Source organism: Nicrophorus vespilloides, unplaced genomic scaffold (genome assembly GCF_001412225.1).
Source record: "Nicrophorus vespilloides isolate i.1.1-1 unplaced genomic scaffold, Nicve_v1.0, whole genome shotgun sequence".
In the NCBI taxonomy this organism is placed as follows: Eukaryota; Metazoa; Arthropoda; class Insecta; order Coleoptera; family Silphidae; genus Nicrophorus; species Nicrophorus vespilloides.
The window spans coordinates 1-19,285 of NW_017099154.1; the positions used below are offsets into that span (position 1 = coordinate 1).

Consider the following 19,285-nt stretch of genomic DNA (forward strand, 5'->3'; position numbering starts at 1 on the left):
TTTCTACGATTTAGATTATCTTTTCGAAATTTGTTGCTAGGATTCCTATAATTGTCTGAATAATTTCCTTGCTGATGATCAGTAGATCTATATTTGGTATGATTCCTATGATTTGTGGAAAAGTCTTGTCTACTAGAATTGCTTTGCAAATTAAAATTTTGGAAATAATTAGTTAACTTAGTCAACTTATAAAGTTCGTCTTGATGTTTTCTTTTATTGTTTTCAATTTCTTTTTTCTCGGCTAATGCATAAGCTTCTTCTAGTGTATCTACACTACCTATATTGATAAATTTCTAATTTCTGGAAGGAGACCTAATTTGAAATAATTTAAAACTTCGTATGGTAATAATCGTTGGTGTTCTCGTCCATTTGCATATTGAACGTTATCGTCATTGCATCAACAATTTTAAGTGAAATTTCTTCTAAGCGCATCTTAAATGAAAAAACTGATTCATCATCACCTTGGTGACATACATTCAGTTTGTTCCTCCAGTACGCAACATCGGAAGATTCAGAAAATCTTTTTATTAATGCAGTCCGTAATTCATGCCAGTTATAGTCTTTTCCTCTAATGAATTGTTCTGCTTTGCCAACAAAGCTTGAAGTTATAGAATTTATAATTTGATGTTCTATGTGTCGAACTCTTTCACTTTCGATTAGGTTGTTACACTTTGCTATGAAAAATTCGGGAGTTGATGGATTACCATTGTAATGGAAATTCAGAATGTTTTGCAAGGCTTGTTGTTGAATAAAGTTCTCGAGAGAGTTATTAGAAGTATTAATGTCTTGGGTATTAGGATTGTGTGCTGCTGCAAAGGTAGACTCTAGCGACCTGGTATTAACCATTTTGAAAAGATTTTTTTTTTGAGAGACACATGAGAAAGTTTTCTTAATTAAAAGGAGAATAGAAACTAATAAATGTAAAATGAACAAAAATCTTTGAATTGAAAAAGAGTATACGACCGAAAATTAATATTTTGCTCGTTCAGAACGGTAAATTCGATAACGAAAACAGCAGCTCAATGATTTACACAATTATAATGATACAAAAATAATCGAATATCCACTTACATGAGTTTGAACATTGTTCTTCCTTTCCATCGGATTATACTTTGTTGATTCCTGAACCGTCGTAGTTTCTGGAATTGGTTTACCCTCTGTCGCAATTAGACTCGGAGAAACCAAAAATTCAAAGTTGAATCGTTGCAAGTTTCGACTAAGGATGAGTAACACGACCGCTCTGCCAACGGGAGTTGATTCCTGATGATTTGGCTTCAATCCTGGATGTTGTTGACTTATGACGGTGCTTGGCCACGCTGAGAGTTCGAGTACCGCTGCCACCAAAATTTTATATCGATAGCGTAATCACTGCTATCTTCAACTTTTGATTTTGGAACTTGGTACTCGGATTATTTGAGTTCGTACGCCGCTGCCACCAAAATTTTATATGTCGTGTCCCGGGGATGGAATTTGGACACATTGGATCTTCTTTTATTTCTGCAGTTGTGGAGTCTGAAGAGGGTTTTAGTAAAAGGCTAGAAAAGCAAAAGTCAATGAACGCAAATAATATATTTTAACACTGTAAATATAAGTAAACTCGTAGCTTGGGTTGCCCTTCTAGAACTTACTCTTAGACTAACTTTGTATTACATAAACATCCTATTTTATAGTAGGGAATTAACATAGTGGGAGTACAATATTTGGAAGGGAAAGATAGTACCTAGCTTTCGCTAATTCGTAAGTCATTAGGCAGATGTACATATTAAAGATCATTATAGATTGGACCTTCGAGTTTGTTCACAACATGGTGATTAAGAATAGTCGTTACACAATGATTAGTTATGGGATTTTCCTAAGTGGTATTTGTCTACACATGTATAGAATAATAAGGGCTAACATAATATAAACAATATCGGTTATACATAACAACAGACTCCACAACTGCAGAAATATAAGAAATCCACTGGGTCCAAATTCCATCTCCGGGACACGACATAACGTTCCCTGTTGAATATTCAACCTATTTTTTTTATAATAATTTATTTTAATTTCATTTATTGAATAAAAAATAAGAGTCTATGTAAACATAACTAAACAAAAGATAATTATTATTTATGGCCAATTTAAGTACTTTATTGATTAAAATATAAGTAAAATAAATAATTGATATTTGTTAATAATCATTAACATTTAATTTATTGCAATAGTATAAGTATTTTATAAGTTTAGTAATTTTTCAAATAATTTAAAAAACTTGAAAAGAGTTTTTGTTAGGAGTTCGTAAAGAAATAAAAAAAACCTGCATATAAACCTATTAATAAAATGTGTCTTCTTTGTTTATAATAAAAATCAATAAGTTATTTACATAAATAATTAATGAATGAGAAATTATTATTTTGAAGTTTTGTCGTGTCCCAGGGATGGAATTCTGGACACAGTGGAATATTGTCTGGTGTTGTCCATAAATCCATAAATTTGCTTCTTTGCAAAATTCCATTAACTACAAGAACGATTAATTTTTGATCAATATAGGAAACATCAGAAAAAGTTTTTTTTTTACGAAAAACAAAAAATCTAATAAATTCTGAGAGGAATGTTTAAATTGCGTGAAAGATGAAGAGAGGTTTATAAAAAATGTTACATACATAATTAAAAATGTTGTCGTGTTCCAGGGATGGAATTCAGGACACAGTGGAATATTGTCTGGTGTTGTCGTTGCGGAGTCTCAGTTGTAGGAGTTAAATAATTCAATTGGTTTAAAACAAGTTTATTATAATTGGTACTCTTGGGGTCCCTTTCCAAGACACTGTAGTTACTTTGATAGGTTGACTAAGACTAATTCTAAATATTTATTCTACTTATAAAGATAATTCTTATTAATACGGGGTGTGAGTTGTGATCGGGAGTAGGATTTGATGATTAAGCGTTCCCATGGGAATCGGCCTCGGTGGTTTTGTTTATTATAAGACAAATTCCTATGCATTTGTTTATATGAAAAAAATGATCAATTACGATTGTACATGTAACGATCGTTATGTGTTTATAATAAGGACTTGAATTCGGAGTAAAGGTATAGGAGTATTGATGGGAATGTTTACGCTTGGTGCCCTTTGTTTATATTAAAGTGTATCGAACTGGGATGACGGTAAAGATTTCTTTACATTGATGCTTATGTTTATATAATAATGCGACTAAGAACCGCCTTGGATGTTTCTAGTTCGTTAATACAATATGCTAATAATAACAAGTACAATAATAATGGTTGAACACAACAATGTATTTATCTATATATAAAAGTTTTGATTTTAAATTTTCGTGAAAAATCGGCACAAACTTTCCGGACAACCTAATACATAAATTAATTTGGTTTTTCAATTTATTACACAATTTATAAAAAAAACTATAATAAAATTAAGTTCCCATATAACTGTAATTAATTATCAACTTTCTTATGAAAAGAATCAATATTATATTCAAACTGATAATTAAATATTGTATAAGTAGATACATTATATATTGATGATTAATATATTATGTAAAATAAAATATAATAAATATTATTTTAAAATGATAATATATGATGATATTTTTTTAGTAAATTTTCAATAAAGTTTTCATTGAAAATTGTAGTAATATGCTTAAAAGGGTCATGATTCTGAGAGAACTCTTTCGAACGATTTATCAAAATTCAAATATTCCTTCCTTATAAAGTTGAGTGTTCCTAGATTTACGCATATGTTAAATATTTATCCCTTTAAACTTTTTGTTATAACATACAAATTGGAACTTACTTCGAAAATACCTCGAATAATGCGGTTTAGATTAGTCAGGATTCACTATAGTCCGGTTTGAACATTTCAAAACAAAGTAAATTTATATTAAGCATAATAAAAATAAATTCTAAAAAAATAGTACTGAATTTATTTTTGTACGTATTTAATTCCTCGGTTAATTTGGTTTCAAACACTTCGGGATATTGGCACAACCGATTACTATGCGAGGTTAAACCGCTGTATTTTCATATATTTAGGATTGTTCAATAAATAATTATGATTTGATACTGTGATGATTACTAGTTAGCTCTTTATTCGGGAACCAACATTAATATTAGAACATTTTTTAGAATTAAATATTTTTAATGGTAGTTTTGGAAAACAAAACATTAATGTATATTTGTTTGCTAATATTTACACTATTTTTCATTAACTATCAATTTTATTAAAACCTTTTTTACTATTAGAAAAAATAAAAAAAAACTGAATATGATTTTATAATGATTTATAATTATAATATAAATGAGTAAATACAAGCCAAAACACTCAAAAACCTTAATATATCTTGTTTCAAAAAAAAGAATATTTTAGATTTGTTATGATATACGTAAGTAAATCGTTAAGAAAAACCATTATTATTATTTTTTAAGTGCTTCTACAGAAAAAGTGGGCAAAATATGTCGGTGGGCGAATGATTTATGTATTTGTTAATACATTTGATTTCCTTTTATTGTAGCCATGTCAATAGTATATCATTAGGGGTGAAGAAGCAAATAACCCAATTATTATGTAGGTCGATAGAAAAAAAAAGTTCGTTGTATCGAGATGAAGCGAAAGTGAAGGACGGAAAGTCCAGGAATCGAAGTTACATTAATTCCAAACGGGCTTTTGGTTTGTTTCCAAAGTAAGGTGAGCCATGAAGCATCGTGTGCAATGTTGTGTGTATATACTTCCACTCCCATCGCTATTGTCTATCGATTCAACTAACAGCATTAAAACTCTACCTCGACCGAACTTAGTGCCCGAAAACCTAAACCGAATTAACAGCGCTGCCGTTACACTTTTGATAAACCTTGCAAATTGATATCCGTTTCGTTGAACAAATTGCATTAACGAACTTTTTAATTGGATAATATGAAAAACCCCTTACGAACTTTAACCTTTACCTTCCTTTTTCCTTCCTTCACATTCTCAGGTCTCCTGTTCTTCTTGCGTAAGTGGAGACAGCAACTTTTGGGCGATGTAACATCTTGACCATTAAGAGATCCTCCGACTAACGATGCCGTCGACTTTTCAACGAGCCATTTTGCGGCCCTAAAGGGTAAACACTAAACGAATTGCCGCCAAAGTGTGGGATAAAGACTTACGCTAATTGTAATCGGGCGGATTATTCCTCATTAAAAGAAATTACCGCAAAACTTTACCAGCTCGGCTCAATTAGCAATGCTACAATTTAGCATTTTTCACTTGGACGTATGTCCTTGGCTCCATTTATACTGCTCCACTCTTTTTTTATTCCCGCTAATTGCAACCCTCTTAGGACTTGCTAGTCTCTTCTCATCTCCTTTTTTTTTGTGTGCAAAAATTCATAATTGTTCCAGCGGAGTCCTAATTTCTGCAAGCGAGCTTCCGTAATTAATGCGAGAAATCTTATTAAAATAAAGAAGATTACAAGGCCTAAACCCTTTCAGTGGCAAGCTTTATATATTGCTCTTCGTTTTTTCTTTTTAACTTAAAAAGGAACCTAAACACCATCATGTACGGAATTTAATGCAATATGAAATATTTAAAAAACGCAGACATTATTATGAAATATTAGATTAATACTAAGAAATTGAGAACTAATCACTGATTTAATAACTAAATTCTTATTCAGTTTTAATCATTAAACTTATCCATCTAATTTTCCATCTTTAAATCATTCTTGATCTAACAATAAAATTATTGCCAAACTCTTTTGTTTTATATTTATCTTCATATCTTTCATTTGTCTAATAACTCTTATTTTTTTGCTATATTATGTAAAATGTATTCTGATAATAGAAAATTTACATTGTAACACATTTTGTCAATAAAGTCAATTTAACAAATATTTTACTCGAAATTTCATCTTCTCTAAATATTTTTTTTTATAATTAACAGTAATTATAAAAAAATATCGATCATAAGAAATAAACAGACACTTTTTATAGAATTTTGTTCAATTAAAGTTTAGTTTATTTTGAAATTTTCACTATGCGTTGTATTGCAGTATTTAAATATACATTTTCATAATAGAAACTAAAAACGAGAATACGAATACAAATTCAATAACTTTGAAAATAAATTGAAAAAAAATGAAAGGTGCATATAAATATACTAACGAAAAATTATTTTTATTTGTAAAATTTAAAATTGTAGTAGTTTGAAATATGCTTGTAATAAAAAAAATAGAACGCAGCGTTCAAATTGCATTTAATTATTTTTTAAAGTAAATTTAATTAACTTTTATATTGATTTATAATAATTAATTAATTCTGTATAATTTACATCTGACAGGTAACAATTATGTTTATGTTGAAATAATTATTTATTGGCTTATGATTATTTTGTTCACAATCGTGGAAGAAATTTACAATTCCAAGCCAAACAATGCAAGAAAATATGACTAGAAGTTGATTGAGAAGAATAAAGTAACATCAAAGAAATATAATTATCCAGATAGTTCAATCAACAGATATGGAAAATGTCGATAAAGATGATGTTAGAAATTTATTGAATGTAAAAGATGTTGTGGAAGATTTAAAAAACTTTGTTAGCAAAGCATACAAAGAATATGAAATATAAATTTAAGAAGTTCTTGTCTGAAGAATGTTAATAACCCAATATTTCAAAAGATGCTCCAATTTTTCAACAAAACTTCATTTCTAATTATGTATGCACTATTTCTATAAACCTTTCTTTATCTTTCACGCAACTTAAACATTAAGTTCTGGAATTTATTAAGTTTTTCGTCAAAAAAACTTCTTTAGTTGGTTTTTTAAATCGACTAAAATCTAAACGTTTTTGCAGTTAGTGGAATTTTGCAAGACCCAAATTTGTGGAAATCGGAAAGTGTATTGTCTGGTGAATACTGTGGATGGACGAAATTGGAAGAAATATAAAGGCTGATATTCTAATAATTTTTGTCCGTTAAATTGTATAAAACTTATATATCTTAATGGTTTATGTAAGCAAGTTTCAAAAACGATCGTCAATAATTGTTTTTGATATTTTTAATATATCGGCTCATTCAGATATCGTGTTATTCTCGATCAATGTCTTAATTTCAGTATTATTAATAGCAGAACTTTAATGCTGAAATCATCAGCTCTAAATTTAGAGAATTATGTTGCTAAAGTTCATTTAGCTAAAGCAACTTCTCCGTAGGCAGAATATATCTTAGTTATTGATTTAGTGGCATTTTTGGCTTTACAGTAATAACAAAGTATTAAAGTCTAAAATGCACTTTGTTTTATTCCATCTTCATGAGGGTACAAAATGTGTCATTTTCATTTGATTCAAACCAAACTTTTTTTTAAGGACAGTTGAAATCTTACTTTTTAGAATATATACACAAGTTCATTGTTTTTCACAATTCTGACAACTTTCAGGACAACCCAAAAATTTAGTAAAATGCATCCTATTCGTTAATCGAGGTATAACTGTATATTTTCTTACCAATTGTGAGTTCTGTATTTGATGAAATTGGTGCATGTCAAACTTATAAAGCATGAGTATCGAATATGTAACAGTACAAATGAATATAAATTAAATCGATAAGAATCGAAAGGGATTTCCGATAATTTTTCCCGGAGATCCAAAGGGAATTAAAATGCAGACGGCGAGCGCTACCCGTGCGCCCTTCTTCATAGTTACAGTTAAATCCGAGCAGATTTAAATATTTTTACATTATTCCGATGTTATTAATATCCCGTTCACGGATTCATTTTCGTTGAGCTTTCGTTCATCACGGAGCACGGAGTAAAAAAAGGAAGAAGTAGAGAAAAGAGGAAGAGGAGAATTGAGATGGTGATGAGGTGGTGGAGAAAGGGAGAGCAGATAAAAGGCGCTGGTACAGGGAGCGTCGGGACGCCTGAGAAAGGGAGAACAAAAAAATAGAAGAAATAAAATCCATTTTCGCCGCTAATGATCTCTCGCGGGCGAATAAAACATTATTGGATCCGTAAATCTGCGAGCACGTCAAAAGGAAGTATCAATATGTAAAGAAAGCCTTCGCCCTTTTCCTTGCCGACGCTCCCCGTTGCAACAACCGGTGTAATCCGATTGGAGAAGGAGCCGCGGGCGCCATCCGCAAGGCTGTAGGATCCTCTAGGATTATCCTTGCAGGATTTACCAACGCCAAAGATATTCATCATTGGTTTAATCAAATAAGAAATACTAATAAACAGAACAAACGTAAATATGATGTAACCAATAATATACATTTTGATCATGTTATTTACACGATATTTTAATAGATTAAACATTAAGTAAATTTTATTGAAGATGACAAAAAATTTGTAACTTTTTTGATTTATATGTACATCATAATACGCTCTGCCAATATGCTGAACTAATCGAGGACTTTAAAATTGCATAAAAATAAACTGCACATAATGAGAATTGACTGTACAAGAGAAAAACATAGACTCTACAGAAAAAGTCTTAATTCTATTTTCTTATAATTTGCTTATACTGTTAGATTGAAGCTGATTTACAATTTATAAGAAAGAGGTTTTCAATTGATTCAAATATAAAATTTATAATTATGTTTACTTTTATAAGACAAACAATAATTTTTGATCTTACCAACTAAATTAATAATAATGTTTAGATTGGAGAAAATTTCTATTTTTTTCTAAATTTCATTTGTTTATTTATTGGTTTCGTTATAGAAAAACTGTTATATCCATTCTACAATAATCACATGCAAATTACTGATTAAATAGGGAAATATAATATTAAAACAAAGTAAAATTTGGAATGCAATAATACAACTAAATTCTATTTTTGTTTTTGTAACTACTTAGTCGACTTTTTTCTACAGGCAAAATAAGCAACACATTTAAAAATCTATTCATATGAAAAAAAAAATACCTATTTGAAAGGCATTCATATTTTTTAAAACAATTTTTTGTTGGCTCTTGAGCCTACGTTAAATTAAACGAAAATTTCCCCGGAGACCTTTTTTATTCTCAGAGTAGATTTCCACTTTCCACCAACATCTTTGGATACAACTGCGATCTGATTTTCAGTAAAAAAGAGCATTCACAACTCAAATACTATGTATATTAAAACTGTATAAATATCTTTAAAAAAATTGAAATAGATTAAACATTGTAGAATTAATGTACTTTTTCACATGATAATAATACATACAAAGTTTATCTATTTTGTAGTTTACACATAAAATGACGTTTATTTTAAATTTTTTATAATTTAAGCCTCAAAATACGCTTCAGTTTCGGCAATCACTTCTTCATTGCTGCCAAATCTCTTTCCATTGAGAATTCTTTTTAGGTCTGAAAACAGATAGCAGTAGCTGGGAGCCAGATCTTGAGAATACGCTGAATGGGGAAGCAATTCAAAATGAAATTCGTGCATTTTTACCATCGTTTTAATCGACCAGAGTCACGATGCATTGTCTTGGCGAAAGAGCACTTTTTTCTTTTTTATTTGCAGCCGTTTATTCGTAATTTCTTCTTTCACTGTGAACAAACGCGGTACCCATTTCGAACAGAACTTTCTCATGATCAAATGTTCATGCAAAATGGAGAATACACTGCTTTAAAATATCTTCAGGGTGTCAGTAATTTCACACAAATTCATTTACTATCAGTCAAAACCATTTTGTGGACTTTTTGAACTAAACATGAAATTTTGACAGCCGTCATCTGAAAATTGGTACTTCTATATGTCATCCTACGAACTTATTAAGTGAGGTGTTTTATATTATTTACGGACTACTTTTCAGAGCAATGAAAAGTTCCACAAATTATAATAATACCTAAGAAATCAAATCATACAGACCCATAAGCCTCTTACAGATATTAACAAAAGTATTTGATAAATAAACTGATACCAGGCCATCAGTTTGGTTTTGGTTACAAACACGGCACAACAGAACAAGTAAATAGAATAGTAAACAAGGCTAACTTTTGAACAGCATTTACAAATTAAACCAGTATTTTCCAACCTTTTTTAGCCCATATTGCCTTAGAGGCGTGGGCCCCACATTACAATACTGGATTGAACTGTCTTAGATATAGCATTATGTTTCATTCTATTTGTGTTATTTATACTTACAAAAATATTTGTGATTGACGCGTTGGCCACCGCTTGATATATAGTGTTTAATATAATTTTCTATTTATTTTTTTTGAATATTATTATTTCTATATTTTATCCAATAATTGTATGTTTGTTTATTTTAAATAAAATTCAATATTATTATTTGTATACATATAAAACAAATATGTAAATACAAATATAATTATTATTTTATCTCTGGTCTTTAGGGCTTTGGTCCAAATAGGCGTCAATAAAAATATCTAAATAAATAATTATTATTATAATATTTAATAATGCATGTAATTCAAACTAATATTTTTAACAATAATAAATGCATTTTTTTTACTAAAATCTTAAAATGCAACCGACCGGAGAATTTCTTATCCATTATTATTTAGCATACATTTATCATCCTTTGTGCGGCCGTTCTTTAGAGTATATCATAAAGTGAACTAACCACAAAGCTTTTATTCATCTTTCTCAGTGCATACGTATAACTTACTCCTTTCGCTTCTATACAAAACCAATTCATCTCATTATCTCGAATATTAATAAAAAACTGTATAAATTCGCTACTACTTTACTTGAAAATGTATATATTTTGATTTTTTTTTAGTTCAAACGTATATATGAATAACATAAATTCGTGTATTAAATTACCTCAAATAGTGCGGATTCTCTATAGTTTGATTTGAATATTTTGTTAAAAAAAAATGTGCGGAATATTTTTTTTTTTCATTCAATGACCGGGAAAGATTAATTATCGGTTTTAATGTCTTCGATCAGTCCGATTTGAAGCAGTGCGAAATATTTTTTTTATTATGTCATAGTATATTTAATTTACAATCTTACCCAATCAAAGTTTTTACCATTATATTGTTCTGTAATTTATTGGTTGGCTGCCGCCTTGTATGTTAAATTCAGTATATTGATGCTCTGCGATTCCACTATTTCCTTCCACGTGAATCTGCTGCTGTCCTTAACACTTTCATTGACCATCGACTTGGCTGAAAATCCATATGCTGAACTTCTTTTATTTGACTGTCCATTCATGATGAACGATGGCCCTATTGCTGCATCCACTGAGAGGGTTCACAAACGGCCTGGTCAAACCAGGATTCAAACCTATTAGTCGCCCGTGTAAAATATAAGAAAATAAATAAATAAGAAAGACCTATGGTCAATAAATATTTCAAGCAGTTAATCTTTTTTGTTTTATTGCTATTTGTGATTTTTTTAAATTTTGGTTTTCTTTACTGTTGCAATAAATATTATTATTTTAAACAAAAGGTATTATAATAACCATAAAATTACATAGAAATATCATTATAAACTGATAAATTTTACTTAATTGTATCTGATTGAAGATCATTCTACTGCATATACCAGATGAAATAAAAATTATGTTACTTTTTTAATCAACTTCTAAATATTAGCATTAAAATACACTATCAAAATTGATATAAAGTCTATCTAGAACTGAATTGTAATCAAATATATTTGGTTTTTTAGAGCATCAATAATGGAATATACAAAAATATTGTCGAAAAGTTTACTAGTAATTATTGTGAATTTGTGTTTGTAAATCATTTAAAAAAAATGTATTCAAATTCGTTTCTGGATGGTAGTGAATCAGTGTATTTTCGCACCGATGAATGCACTTACAATTGCATTCATGTAATGTGGCTGATTGCAAAGCCCCCAATCAGTTTCCTCCCCATCACCGAATTAAAATAAAATAATTTGTGGCATGTAATTATGGCCTTCATATGTATGTATGTAGGTTGAATGGTTCGATCATGCAGCGAGAGAGATTCGTGAAATTTATTTCAAATGTCGATTGGAAATTGCAATATTTCCGATTTATTTATTGAATATATACGTGAAAACGAAAAAATAATATGTTTAATTGAAGGGAAAAAGTTCAATATTTGTATTTATGGGTGTTACGATTTTCAAATTGGATATTGTTGAAATTTTTAAAATACCATTTTGACGTACAATTTTTTAAGTGTGGTTTTAAGGTCATCGTATTCAAACAGTCCGGAATATTGGTGTATTTTTTATTTATATAAATTTGTATTAAATTAATCAAAAATATTTGTTTTATTTGATTTGGTATATATGATGTATAATAATAGTAATTAGAAATTTTAATTAAAAACATATAGTAATTACACTAATAAAGCCAAATTATAAAGTGTTTTCTTAACTGTATTATTATGAGAACTCTAGAAAAATTGTTTTTCTAATAAGGATTGTTTTTATTTTCAGGAATATACTGCAGTCGAAGTTTGTCGAATTTAAGACTGACCGTGCCTCGTGCGGTCAGGGTTGGCCATTCCGTAACGTTGCAGTGCGATTATGATCTGGAGGAAGCTCCACTCTATTCCGTTAAATGGTACAGGAACTCGGATGAGTTCTACAGATATGTTCCCAAAGAAGCACCTCCAACTAGAGTGTTCCCATTACCTGGATTACACGTCGATGTAAGTTAATCTTTCTTATACTTTTTTGTTAACTACCAATCATTACATAAATGACTTTCATCAATCGAAAATGATATAAATACCAAATATTTTATTTCAAATCATATTTTACAAAAATATCTTCATTAAAACTTATTTAGTTTAAATTTATCACTAATTATAATATTTTGTGGGAATAAAAATTGTCTCCAATTTTGAGTTTTTTTAAGGAACTAAAGCCAATAGTTGTTCTTTTAAAATTATTTTAGCGATAATTACTTTTAAAAAATTTCTCTATTTAGATAACCTTCATCCTTTATATTTAACGTAAATCTGAGAAATAATTTGTAAATCATGTTAAAAAATCAGAAATTTTTTGTGGTTTTAGAATATTTGATATGCATATGTCCATATTTTATTTGATTTTAAACTCAATAAAACTTAATAAATCATATATACATTAATAAAGTAACGTAATAAAACGTAATAAATTTTTTAAATATTATCTTACCTTAATTTCTTCATACTTCAGTAGCTTTTAAAAGTTAAATGGTTTATATAATGAACACAACATGATTAGATATGTTTAACTAGTATTAAGCATTTTGAAAAAACGAGCAGAACTAGTACTTCTATACATACATTTTTTTATGTCGTATAATTTTATTCATAATCTGTTCATCAATGTATATATATGTAGTAGTAGTATCAATGTAATATTGAAGAACTTAAGATCATGGTTGACATTAGGTAGGTAATCTTTCCCGGTGGATAGTTACCATCATGATGATTTGAACATTAAATCTAGTGGTTTGCAACTCTTCAGCCTGTTTGTGGTTTCACTGTTGTCGAGTAGGCCAATAGCCAGAACATTAGTAAGTGACTTCAGTCTATCTTGGTATCTACTACTAAATGTTGCTATTGTATCCTCGACCATATCTATATGAAGATCTTTGTGTATTTGTTTATTTCTGATGAACCATGGAGCCCTAATAATATTTTTTTGGCATTTTGATTGGAACTTTTGTATAATTTGTATGTTTGATTTACTGGCCGCACTCCACAATTGGATACCATATGTCCATACTGGTTTCAGTATTACATACATAGAGTTCTGAAAATAACATTACACTATAGTTATTTATATAAGGTAAAGCGAAAAGAAATGTCACTTTTTATTGTTACGATAATTTGAAACCATTTTGTCACCTGTTGTCTTTGAGTTAACATATTAGTAAATACACAGGTCAGAGATTGAAGAGATTGGTTTATGCTATTTTCACTTGATAAAGTAATTAAATAAAATGAACATACCCAGACCATTTGCGAAATTTATGGAGACATTTTCAATCCTTGAAAGTGGTTCCGAAAGATCTAAAATGATGATAGTGAGTTCAAGGACAAATCAAATATAGGAAGATTTCTTAAGATCGATAATGACACTTTAAACGCATTGATGGAGTCTGATCTGCTTAAAACAATCATGGAATTGTCGCAAGACCATGGACCACAATCAACAATGAAAGGAATAGTCTTGTTAAAAAAAAGAAGAAAATTGGGAGCCGCATGAATTTGCAGAAATCAACTGTTTATCTCTATTGTTCAGATATTATACCGGTCAGTTTATTAGAAGAATTGTTACAGCAATCCCAGAAAAAAAGTCAGCTTTATCAAATGAGGAATCTTTGTTTTCTCCCTTCGTCTTAAGGGGATTCACCCATTTGTTTAATAACTTTTTATGGAAATAATTCATTGTGAATTAGTAAAACCTAGTCTGACTGTTACAATAGAGATGTATTATGTCCAATTAGTAAAATTAAACTAAAAAAACAACAATTATAGTAAATAATCAAAAAAATATATGTAGCAAAACCACACATAGCAAGGATTACGTTGGACAAAATAAGAGAGCATTATCCACCATATACACCTGATTTTACACCCTCAGACTATTTTAGTCTTTACCTTTTTAAGTCCATAGAACATTCTCTTCATCATAAAAATATACAAATATTGAACTTTTTTAAATCACCGAGAGTTATCTATTAAGGAAAAACCGTCAGGAGAGGTAATTGATGTTACTGTAGCTGAATGATTTTCGTTATGAGAATATGAGGTTATTGTCCAAACATACAATTGTTTCGCGAAAGTGTTTGTTACAAAATTTGTTCACAGTTCAAACTGATCGTTAACCGATAATCCACTAAACTAATATTGAATCAATTGTCGACTAGTTAAAAGAAACCACTTCTAACAATTACAGATAATTATACTACTATCATCATTGTGTGTAAGCAAATTAAAGTAATTAATTTAATTAAATTGAAGTGTTCTATAGCAGCAAAGCACAATATAAATACCAAAAAAAGGTATCTCCTTTTTCATATTACAATTACATATTTTTTAATTATCGTAACAGGGATGTTCTGGGTTTCAATGAAAAGGCAAACGAAACAGCACAGCAGCTGCACCATAATGAGTGCGAGAAAATGCATGTTATTCCTTCCAAAACAATACCCATTTTTAATTATATTTATGCATCCATTTGGTGCGCGAGAAAAAAAATAAATAAATAAAGTGCAGCGCGGAAATGCGCAAAACATTTCCAACGAAAGATCTACGCTTGTAAATATTTTCGTTTAAGTCCGTTCATTATTTTTTTTGTAATATATATATTTTCGTTTGTTTGCTAAGCTCGTATACAAACAGCGCCAGGATTTAATTAAAAATATCCTGGCCGCAGTTTTTTTTACAAATTTATTTTTCTATTTATTTTTTACTCTCGCTGTCTCTGTGTGACGTGAATTGCTAGCTACGTACTTTTATACGTTTACATTGCTTCGCTTTGGTTTTTGAAGCTCGTTGAAAAATCCTACTTCCATCAGACATTTATGTCTCTTTCTAAATGTTCACTCTCGCGTTTGATCATTCAAATATTTTGATAAATATTTTCAGAGGTTTTAAAATTTTCTTATCTTAAGTAGAACTCTATAAATATATTATACTCTTTCAAATCATGTCACTGAAGATAAATTAAGAAATAGTTAACGATAATTGTAAAGACTAATATCTAAGCAGAATTAGTTTGCAGATTAAATAACTAACCTAAGCTATAAAGATATAACATATTTCTAAAACATATATGTGATCTTCACATAAACGAAATTGATAATAAAGAATTACATAGTGCTGCTAAGATCACTACTGATTTTGTTTTTTTTTTTAAATTTTCATGTCCTCGATTAGTGCGGTTTCAAATAGTGCAGGATATTGTCAAAACTGGTTACCCACACTCTACGATATATTGCTTTATTTATAATTGATTACGTAATGAATGTTGAATGTGTAGTTATCACCATAATTCTAATCACCATGATAAATAGGGAAAAAAAATGCGGAACAACGTGAAAAATTCTATTTGAGCTTTTACAAATAAAAGGCAAACAGCAGAAGGTTTCAATCTTCATTTATTCGGAATACTCTTCTTAATGACTGATTTTAATTATTAATGGGACACGATGTGTTCATATTCATGAGGAGGGGGATAAAATTTGAATTATCGTTTTCCGGATTTCGAGATGATTTACGATACAAATTTGTGTACGCAACAGCAGAACGAATAAAAATAATTATTACGTGTGGAAATATTACGTACAGCTTTATGACCGTGATTTTGTAATGGTTTTACTGAATAATAAATGGAACCAATTTTTAATGAATTATTATAAACTTTTGTCAAATTAGCTGTGTTTACATTATTTATGAATTTAATATGAATAAATAAATAAATATTTGTGTTCTTTCTATTAGAATAAAATTGCAAACACGATTTTAGTTTATAATTATATAATAAACTTAACCAGTACGTAGGTACTATTATATTCTATTGCAGATGTTAGTAAGAGCAAAGCAGGTGCGTTGAGATGTACTATAAATAGTATATTTCGGATAAAAGTGACCCGTGACCCCTTCATGTGTTTGCTGTAAAAATTAATAATTTAAATATTTAATAAAAGGGTCATTTTGACCTATAGTAATACTTGTGTTTTTTTAATTTGTCCGTAGTAATTACGGATTAATGCAGAACAAAATTTGAAAAAAAAAATATGTCGCAGTGTTAAAGAATATAATGCATAAAAAAGACAATAAGATAAATTATAATAAATTTTTGTTAAATATAATTTATTTAATTATGATTTTACAATTAAATTATGTGAGACTATTAAAATAATATTATAATATAAGCGAAACTTCATTTTCAGAGGTAAAAATACTCAGGCCAGAATGGATATGCTTCTTCGTAAATTAAACATGCAACTACCTTACTTAAATTAAAATCTAAATTTGATTGTGTTTTTTTCTTTTATTTACCTAGTATTGTTTTGCATTTAACACTGATCACTTAAAAATCACACTTCTTCGTAAATCAGTATCTTTTTAACGTCTGAAACAATTTCAATCATATTTCAGCGCTTTTTAAACCTTTGGTTGTTAACTTATTTTTAACAGGAACTTCTTTAATTATGTTATCATTCCTTTGTTGTTAACAAGGTATTATAAATATTTCATTATCTTCTCAATATAATATATATTTAACATCCTTTTCATCAGCATTTTTTAAACTTATTGTTTGAGCCATATGGAATATGCTTGAAATAACGTATCATTTTTTTATAAAACTGTAATTATTTCTACAAAAATAATAATTATATTTATTGCAACAGTCAAATTACAAAAAAAAACTCAATACAAATAATAATTATTATAAGAGAAATATTTATAAATATTAACTGTAATAAAAAGTAAAACTAATTAAATATTCTATTAATTATTTTTTGTATATGCAATTTAAGCTGTAAATTATATTTATAAATGATTTATTAATCTTTTTTATATGAAAGCAAGTAGAGTAATACACTTATGCGGTGTGAATGCAATTATGAAAGTTTGTTAAGTCCACGTCAACCACCCTTTTGTTTCTTATACCTGAGATTATCTTATCCGTTACATGAAGTACATGCTTATGCAATTTGCTTGCCGTGCACTTATATAATGCTCGGCGAGAGGAAAAAGAAAAATTAAAGTGCAGAAAAGTTCGCTCACATTAAACATACATAACATACACTTAATTAATCAAACTCTTCTAAACTATAAACAAATTGCATTTCAAATTATTGAATAAAACAATTTTGAATATTAAATTATCCTTGTAATACCATTAATATCTTGCATAACCGGATAACCGGACTAATCAAGAAATTACATACATACAAAGCTAAACCGGACAAAAAGATACTTTACTGTATAAACGGAAAAAATATTTCTATTTTTAAATAAAAGATGATTAATTTTGTTAAGTAATAAATTTATTAATAACAATTTGTTTTATTTATTTCACAATTTTGTATTTGTAATTTTCCATATATATTTAATAAAATGTTTTTTCTTAAAATATATTGTATATTTGAAATTGTGTGTTTAATTATTTAATTGTTGAAATAAATATTGTTATTATTAGTTTAATGTGTTTGGAAGGGAAGTTGTGCGAGAATCTGCTGAAATACGATGAAGATGAAATCACGCTGGAAACATTATGGCTAACAATTACAGTTGAGAAATGCACGCAGATGTAGCAGTTAATTGTAATAGCTTCAGACAGAATGCACAGCAATCTGAATCTAAATATAACTGAATTAAGCTGTCATCCATAAATGGAGACATTGCGAGATGTTACATTGTATCGCATATATTAACATCCGTTTATAAACAAACACTATGTTCCACTGAAACAAATGTTATATTTAAGTTTTGGGTAGATATTATAAGTTACGTAAGTTTAAAACGAAATTCATTGGAAAAATAAAATTGAATTTTCAAAAAAGAAATAATCTATTTACAAACTGAAAGAATGACACTTTGCCAAAAATGTATATTAAAATTTTAAAATGTTATAAATAAAGAACTGATATTTTAAATTTGACGTCAGAGTAGATATTTTTATATACTATTACATTGAGGTTATGGAAAAATACATGATCAAACAATGTAAAAAAATTGTTGAAGAAAATCATTCAACATTAATACGTCATCTTATTCAACAATTAAACATTTCCAGAAGATCTCTTCAACCGATTTTGACAAAAGATTTGGATTTGTTCGCTTACAAAGTTCAGTTGATACATGATAATTGAAGCCACATGATACAACAAACAAGATAATTTAACTAAAAATACAATTTCCATTTTGTCAAATATTGTATATTGTGTATATTGAGATAAAATATGACATAAGACGATTACAATATATAATTGTATAATCAATATAATATGTAATTATAATAATATTTATTGCAAAACGTACACCTAATGCAAATAAATATATATATAAATTAAATTATTACATCAGAATAATTCTAAATATTGTCATACCTTTACAAGAAAATATTGACCAAAGATTAAATTGATGTTACAACAATTGATGCCCTAAAAAAATATAATGTTATATTATTAATAATAGCAATATATATTTAATGGGTCTATATCGCAAGGCCGATAACCAAAATACCGTCTATCGAAATTCCGACGTTCGAAATCCCGACTGTATCGAAATCCCGACTATATCAAAAATTTCTACAATAACATATTTAAATGATTTCAGACCTATATTTAATAGATATACATTTCCATACATTTTGACGAACAAGAACAAAAATTATTACTTTACAATTATAAT

At 28.6% G+C, this 19,285-nt stretch overlaps 1 protein-coding gene across 1 annotated transcript in view; it reads left to right on the plus strand.

The window, feature by feature from the left end:
• Positions 1–12,212: 12,212 nt before the first annotated feature.
• The window catches only part of LOC108564108, a 79,449-nt gene continuing 72,376 nt past the window's right edge, over positions 12,213–19,285 (plus strand). The window contains exons 1-2 of the mRNA XM_017923032.1: positions 12,213–12,225; positions 12,342–12,574. Of these exons, the coding sequence (XP_017778521.1) occupies positions 12,213–12,225; positions 12,342–12,574 (246 nt within the window). The remainder of the gene's footprint in view (positions 12,226–12,341; positions 12,575–19,285) is intronic.